Genomic DNA, 8,330 nt, shown 5'->3' on the forward strand with positions numbered 1-8,330 from the left:
AGGCTTATTTTGACTAGAATCTATCAAATCGAGAATCTGAGACCCTTCTATAATTTGCAATATATATAATAGTTCCAAATAGCGACTCAGATAGAAACTTTAAATCTTAAAAAAAAGCACCAGTTAGAGTTAGAGAAGTAAAAATTCTCTGCTCTGTTGTTCTTCTCGGTTATTCTTACAAAAAGACGCCCAGAGACAAGAGAATCGGGAGCTGCTTAAAATGTCGTGGATACTCAACAAACCATTGATGAAGAAAAATTTATAGAATGAGAAAAGTATCAGCAAATGATTTGAAGTTTGGCAGGAAACCCAGACAGCTTCTAAAATGTGCTATGGTCTTGTAGGAGACTGGAGGGTCGAGCCACCGTGGGCTGATTCCTCCAGTTGAGTCTTTGTAGAGTTACAGGGACTAGGAAAGAGAGTGAACCACCGAAGGAAGCCAGGGCCAAGTCCAGGTCATGTGAGGAAGTTCAAGGGAGTACAGACACCATGGAGCCATTAAGATCCATCCAGTGGCCCAAAATCCAGGCTTACAGCTCCTCCAGGGCACACCCTTCTAGTGCCCGAGCGTTCAGGAAGCATGGCTCCTCCATCTAATGGCCAATAATCCCAAATCGGCATCCCTTCAGAATGCAGGACAAACCAGAGCTAAAATTCTATCTTTGTTTCTCATCTAAACAAATGAATCCCTCAGTCCCCTGTAGCTGTTGCCCACTTTGGGGAATGAAGTCAAGTCCTCTCAACAGCCAGTCCTGCTCCCCAAGCAGTTCACACGTTAGGTGTGTTGCACATGCGCGTGTGTGAGCAGTGTTCTGACTACCGTTCTTCTCTCCCCTCCCCTCCAGCAAACCCGGTATGAAACTTACGTCAGCATTCTAAAAGGAGGCGGCAAGAAGCTCCTGAGTAACAATGAAAGTGAGGCCCCAGGACTGAAGAAGTCGCATTCGAGTCCTTCGCTGAACCCCGATTCGTCTCCGGTCACTGCCAAAGTCAAGCGCAACGTGTCGGAGCGGAAAGACCACCGACCCGAAACACCCAGCATTAAGCAAAAAGTTACTTAGAATCCGTCTGCAGCCAGGAAAGGGCTGGTCATGGAGCAAAATAGAGTTTTTCAAGATCTTTCTGGTAAATTGGTGAATATATCTATAAAAAAAAAAAAAAGTCTGTGACTTAATGGTGCATTAGTAACCTTTTCTATTGTATATTTTTGTTAGTTTCTGTACAGATTGTCTCTTCGCTCTTGATTTCTTTGCTTTGATGATTTTTGCTACTTGATAACTAATGCACCTTTTGTGAGGGGGAGGGATCATGATTTCAGAGTGAATTGTGTATCACTTCTCCTTTGGTTTTCTCTAGTTTGCACTCTCTCAGTTGTTCTGTGTATTCTCAAACCAACTGTTACTTTTTTTTTTAAGGTTAAAACATTGAATCCATTGTGAAACACTTTACTGGACAGACTTTGTAGTTTAGTAAATTCTAGCCAGAGTTAATGCAAACCTTTCCATGTGAATTCTTGCCCAGTCACAGAGGTGGAATTGAGCACTCACGGAACTGGATTCGGAGTTACAGTCCTGGAACCCAGGCGTTCCGCGGCGACGCCTCCGTGCCTGCCCGCGGCGCGGACTGTTGAGCTCCGGCCCTGCCCGAAGCAGGGCAAGGGGTGCAGAGATCGAAGGACTGGAGAACTTAGGAAGCACGTGAGCTTGCTCCAAGTGCCGAGTTCATTTCAGCCAAGCAAGGAGAGAGAAAGTGGAACCTTTTTGCCGTTGAAGGTTGAGGAAAGATGACACCAAGTCCGTTTTGTTCTCTAAAGAATCATGACAATGATCGACTCTCGGGAGCTGCAGCATTAGGCATGTGTTAAGTCCATAGGAAATTGTTAACTCATTCCCACAGGGTCTAGACTAGGAATCCAGAATCATCTCTATTGTCAGTACCCTGCCATCCAGGAGTGTATGTATGTATAGGCATGGTGTTATATCTCCTGGTTGTAAGAATATCAGGGTCTTAAGCAAAACAAAGTAAGAGAGGAAAGAGTAGCTGCAGTTTTCCAGCAAAGGAATACTGATTCTTGAAAAGCAGTCTGAACGTGATACATAGTCTGAATGAACTGTGGTTGGAAAACTGAGGAATCTGCTGGTTGCATACACAGAGTAACTTAGTTTATTCTTACCTTAGTCTCTTTGAGAGCCACTTCTCTCTGCTCCTACTGAACTTTCTCCTAAAAATAAATACTTTATTCTAAATCATTTCTTTCTTTCTACTTAAAATAGTTCTATTGACCTTAAAGTCATGAGCTTGTTACAGTGAATGGTCCCTTTGAATTTCAGGGCGATAAAAAGAATAGTCTCTTGTAAAGGAAGAGATAGGAGTGAAAATTGAGCTGGCTATGAGTTAGAACTTTCTGATTTTGAAACCTTGAGACTTTGTGGTCCTTAAAGCTATAATCTCCACAACTTCAGAACTAATGGAATCACTCTGAATACTCTTTTCCCTTCCACGGAAGTTCGCTCTAGTTCTACTCAGTTTATTACTTAAAGGTACTATGACCAAAGAATCAGGGACTCTGCATGAACAGCATGGTTCCAGTGAATTAGAGAAAACCTGCTCTTAAACCATGGTCATTTCTAGTGGCATTTAATTACAGGATTATTTATTCTCATTTGCTTCCTTCACCTATATAAATGTTCCTATTTGATGGTGCCCAGAGAAGAGAAACCCTCTCTAAGGTTAAAGCTGCTTGCTTTGTGATAAGTGTTTTGCCACGCCTCTAAAAAGCTCACTCTAACCCTCTGTCTTGTTTAGGAAAAGGCAACGACTAAATTTATGTTTCTGAACCAAGAAACAGGATAGTTACCTATAGTGCCGGTAGATCTGATTCATTTCTGTAGCTTCTGACTGAATTCAGATTCCCACGAGGGAATCTTCTTTCTTCCTAGAATCTGAAACAACCCGCCTGCCTGTTTCCTTCCTAGACATTTATCCCGAGCCGAGGGGAGAGAGGTACCTAGAGCATGTCACCCGTGAGCTTCAGTAACTAAAGAAAAGTGAACATCCCTGACTGGCTTGAATGTGTCTGCCCACAGTGTGAGTGTGTCTGTGTACATAGAGTGTCTCTGTGTGTTTTACTTGTAGTATTTAATAATCAGAATGGTACCTTGCTACCGAGCCCGGCGTTCGGAGCAGTTCGGAGCGACTCGGTCAGCACAGCCGGGCATTGCTCCCTCGTAGGACTCACTGATGTGTCTCCAGGGACTTCTGCTGTGCTGACAGGTCATTGGATGAGAAGGGCACCTTTGAGGCTGCGGCACACTGTGTTTGCCTAGTTTATCTTTAAAGACAACTGCAAGGTTATTGGGTGAGCCGGGGCGGCAGATTGCCCTGCCCCGATGTTGTCCATCACTAGGGGATGGGCTGAGAACACCTCCTCCCTGAGGCCTCTCAGGCTTCTGTCTGTTGTCAGAAACCTCGCAGGTCAAGAGTTTATCCTGTAGGAGGAGGTGGCCCCTGGTTTGAGTAGATTCTGAGGATCTTGCCCATAGCCAACCCTGTTTTCTGTTGCGATAATTTGTTTCCTATAGTATCTAGTCAGAAGGAATCGAAGACATTCCGTCCACAGCTAACCCAGGCCTACTGCCTAATTCACGGTACAGGGGAGCCCTCCTCCTCTCCTGAAGGTACGCCCCCCACCCCACTCCTCTCCCACCTCAGCGTCAGGAGCCTTGGGGTTTCTCTCCACATTTTAAATCAGTTTCTCTTCCATTAAACACGCTTCATATTAATCTTCAGTCTAGAAAATCCTAATCCTCCTCAAAAGACTTGCATGGCAGTGCTGTCACCCAGTTAACAGAAGTGGCCCGTGTGTTAAGTCTCTGAGTGTTTCCAGGGTGGTTCCCCCACCTCCTGTGTTGGCTCTTGCCGGGAGGTGTCAGGAATTCTTTGTTGGGGATCAGAAGTTATGTACTAGCAGGCAGAGTCCTTATTTGATTGCCCAGGCCATAGATATTATTTGAAGTGCACTTTTTCAAAAACATCCTATTATTAACCTTAGCAATGCCTCATTAAGCCAAGCGATGCTTCTGTGCATTTTAATTCCTCTCCGCAAGCCCAGCGTGTGGGAGAGCCCCCGTTGGCCCGGAGTCCCTGGGTAGAGAGCGGCCGCCGGAGACCCTCGGTGCTTCTCCGGCTGCTTCCTAGTTAAAAGTGAAGTGAGGGAATTAGCCCTGGGCCAGGAGGGCTGGCTGGCTTTCCAAGGCCTGGCTGGGTTGGTCTCTTGATCTCGATCTCACCCTGTGGCCACAGCGCAGCGCTTCTGAGGCTGGAGAGGAATTGAGACCAGTGGGGGAGGAGGCCCTTTGCGGCCGAAGCACAGAGTTCCCAGGCTTTCTGCTGGCCCTTGCCCGCTGCTCCCAATGTCGTGGAAGGAGCCTGGAGGGTGTTCCTAGGTGAGGCAGGGCCTGCTGCAGCCAGGAGCGGCCTCCTCTCGGCCTTTATCCCTAATCGTAGGCAGTTGGAAGAAAATTGACCTTAAAGTAGCTCCTTTATTGTCGTCCTATCAAGACTGTCTTGGGTTTGGTTAGTTGTCTTGAAATTTGAATTCCTTTGGTATTTTTTCCTATAGCCATCAGTTAAGCTTTTTTAAGTCTGAATTCCCAGGGAGTTAATTACCTTGTTGGTGCAAATCTCTGCCGTTTCGCTCTCGTGGACCCTGTCCAGTGTTCAGCAGGTCGGTAGCCACCTTCCTTCATTTCGGCAGTGAACAACCCCTCGCTTTTCAAATGGCAGAACTGTTCCCAGTTGTAAATTTAGCATTGGTAACAAGCCACAGTGGCATCCTGGGACCTGGGAGAAGTAGAGTCTGGTTATGAGTAATGTGATTTGGGGTTTCACTAGCACCTGCTTTTCTCACAGAGCATCTAAGTTACCCCGACAGAGAAAGATCCGTCACCGTTGCAGGCAGATGAGCCTCTGGGCCGACCATGCTCCAGAGCTCTCGGCTGTGTCTCCTCCCAGGCCAGGCCACCCATCTGCCCCGTCAACAGATCTCTCAGCCAGCTTTCGACATCTCACCATCGAGTCACCCAGAGGACTTTAGAGATCAGTAGTTCACCACAAAATGCTCCCAGCAAGCGAGAGAGAGCTGCTTGCTCACTGCCTGTCCTCTCAGATTCCTTTTCAGCGTCTCACTCCTGCAGGAGGACTGGAGCCCGAAGTCCTTGCCATTCTCACGTGGTACCTGTAGTACCCGAAACCCAAGCGGGCAGCCCTCTGCTAGGTCAGTGCGTGCAGAGAGAATGTCTTCATAGGGAGAGTGTCGGCAATACTTGAATCTGCATGACAGTTTGTTGACTTGAATGCAACGGCAAGAAAACATCGCAAGTTAAATAACTGTATATACCGTAGGCTTCCTTCCGTCTCTTCGGCTCACCCTGTGTAACGTTTGTGTGCATCTGTAGTATTGCAGGCTTCTGGGAAATATTCATGTAGATAGTATGTCAGGCGTCCATGTTGTGTCTGTGGGTATTTATGCCTGTGTGTATATATATGTACCCCTGTGTGGATTGTATATCAGTATATGGTATATGTACATCCAGTTTATTTTTGTCCTTAATAACCAGTGTGACAACGAAAAGCAAGTAAAAACCTCATAGGATCAAGTATATAATGCAGTTCTTGAGAATATATATAGTGGTACTGTTTATTCAACTTAAATTCAAATGATATTTTGATTAAATTTTTGTAATAATAAGATTTTATGCTAGCAAATCCCATCTTTGAGCTTCGAATCACCAGGGCAGAAAGGCCTCTGAACTAACCTGGAGATTCTACTTCAGTGTCCTGCGTACAACACGGGGGCGGAGCGGGGAGCTCATTAGAATTTGGGGTGACAGAAAGGGGGAGATACAAAACACAAACTAAAAAAAAACACACAAAAAACAGGCAATCTTAGCAACTTCAGTATTAAGAGCACTTAAACATAACGTCAAACTGACAGTTTTGGGCTTTTTACAAAAGGTGATGCTTTCAAGTGCACGTTCTTTGTTGTTATAATTAGTCCAGGACAGTAGAGCTTTCAGGAGAACGAAGTAAGTCCCCACCGTGTCACTTACGCCCCTGTGGCTGTTCTGCAGTAGATCAGACCACTCCCCTCAGGCCGCACCCCTGCTCCCCTGAAGAAGTAGTGCACACGCCGAAGCGTATCAGGGCTTCCCCGATCGGATACTGTATTCTAGGCTCGCGGTTGCACAAACTAGCATCTAGTGTCACAGGTAAAAGAATTTTAGGACAGGCTACGGACCAGGTTGAAACTTTATTTAATATTTTTATACGTAGGCCTCTTTTCCTGCCTCTCCCCAAAGAAGAGCCACTGGCCTTAGTTGTTTGAGCTTACTGCTTATCTGGCAGCGTGTACATAGATGATGACAAGGTTAAAATTTTATTGACCAGCATGTTTGGTGTACTTACAGCCGCATCCGAGTGTGTCTGAGTGCGTGGTTGAGGCCGGTGTGTCAGATCGGACACACGGCCTCACGCTCGCGTCTGATCCTGGTTCAGAGAGTTGGCGTGTGGAGTGGAGACCAGTCTTTGGCTGCGGGCTGCAGTGGTGTGTTGGTAGTTACTTGAGCTTTTTTTTTTTTAATGAACTCTACAGTCTCAAACTATTTTTGCAAATCTACCATATTTTCTGATTTGTTCTTGACGTGCAGTGACCTGGCTCTGTGACTGTAGCAGGGTCTTTGTTCTGCGAGAGTGTGTTTCCTTCTAAGTATTGTAGTGCTTTGCAGAAATCGTACACAAAAGGAGTAGCAAAAATAAAAAAGCTTCATTTTGGGCCTTAATTATTTGAAATGTTAGGACTTTCAGCATAAAGCCATGTAGGTTAGGAAGCCAAGTAACCTTTGGCACAGATGATAATCTCCGCTCTGCAGAGAGTACATATGCACATTGGTGTTTAATGCCGTTCGCATACTTTTTTTAAGCTATAGGAACAAGAGTAATTAGACCAAACTAAAGCCGGGGGTGGGGGGAGTGTGAGCTGGTCGCCGTCTCTTTGGGGGTGGACGTGCATGGGGTCAGCTCTCTGCTCTGAGAGATCTGGAGCCAGTTTACTGTTCCATCAGGTGTGTAGGGGAAAGAGTCACACGTCTGGGCCTCTCAAGTGTACGTGCACTTGCACACATGTGCACACGGTGAATGTTTTAAGTTCTACAGACTTAAGACACCACAGGCCAGAGTGTTCTAAAGAAGTGATGGATAGACAAGGGGGTGGGAATTGCATCTCGGGAGTGTTTCCCAAGGGCCAGGGAGGAGTCTGAGCTCGAGTGTCTGACTCTGAGATGCACTGCATTTAACAAATGACTGAGGGGGCACATAGCACATCCTTCCTGGTGGACCACCGCACTGGTACTCGCTTGTCATTCCCAAGCAGCCGCTCTCCAGCATCCCTCAGCGGCCTGGGGAAGTGCAGGAAGGCCGGAGTGCACCCTTTTCTAGGGTGGCATTGCCGCTTGCCCTGGAGATCATTCGAGAAAAGAAGCAACGAAAGCACTTACCATAGGAGCACAGCTGTGCTTGTCCACCGCCCCTCTGTGCTATGCTGCTGAGAGGGAGGTCAGACCGAGGTTCGCTGAACAGCTAAGCACTTTTCCATCAGCAACAATGGGAAGGAACTTAGCTAGTTTGTTTCCCTTTGCAGGCCAGAGAGCTAAGCTCTCATAAATAGTGTTATAAAGTAAGCACCTTAACTTCAATTCCTGAAAATGATGGTCAGTGGAGAGAATATTTAGAGTTTCACTTATTATTTCCCTGGGAGTCTGCCTTGGTCAGTCTTTAGACACAAAGTCCCAGCCGCAAAGCTCAGTGAAGGGCTGCACTGCAGGTCTGAGGCTCCTTGCTCTGACCCCTGACCCTCGGGGTCCACAGAGGGGGGTGATGTATTCTCTCTGCAAAGAGGAGCTGCGCCTGGCCTTCCCCTCCACTTGGGCTCCCACTGAGCAGCAAGCACATCCTGAGTTTCACAGGCTCTTTAGGAATCCAGCATCCTAATGGGCTGACCCCGCTGAGGCAAGATACCAGCTCCAAGAGGTACTGGGTCACCAGGGGTGACACGTGACAATGGTGTAAAATAATTCTCTGACTGAAGCCAAGACACCGGCTGGCACATTGAGCTCTGAGCACGGATGGATGGTATCTTTGCCTTGGCACCCAGGTTTCTGGAAATGGAAAACGTCTCATTTCTGTGGGAAGGGTCAGGAACGCTAGGCTCACAGCTTAGCTGTTCTGCTCAGTCCAGACGAGAGCTGTCGGGGCAAGGCCTAGATGCCTCCCTG

The 8,330-nt window shown here is 47.0% G+C and overlaps 1 protein-coding gene across 7 annotated transcripts in view; it reads left to right on the forward strand.

Moving 5' to 3' along the window:
- The window catches only part of PSD3 (pleckstrin and Sec7 domain containing 3), a 461,071-nt gene extending 455,166 nt beyond the window's left edge, over window positions 1-5,905 (forward strand). For 4 of the 7 annotated variants that reach the window (XM_081127019.1, XM_081127020.1, XM_081127021.1 and 1 more), the window contains one exon: window positions 846-2,249. In XM_081127019.1, the coding sequence (XP_080983145.1) occupies window positions 846-1,061 (216 nt within the window). In that variant the 3' untranslated portion in view covers window positions 1,062-2,249. Of the gene's footprint in view, window positions 1-845 lie in introns of all 7 variants that reach the window. The other 3 variants (XR_013998104.1, XR_013998105.1, XM_081127022.1) reach the window with 2 other exon arrangements.
- The last annotated feature ends 2,425 nt before the right edge of the window (window positions 5,906-8,330 follow it).

The sequence above is a fragment of the Miniopterus schreibersii genome, assembly GCF_964146895.1.
Source record: "Miniopterus schreibersii genome assembly, chromosome: 2".
NCBI classification, from domain to species: domain Eukaryota; kingdom Metazoa; phylum Chordata; class Mammalia; order Chiroptera; family Miniopteridae; genus Miniopterus; species Miniopterus schreibersii.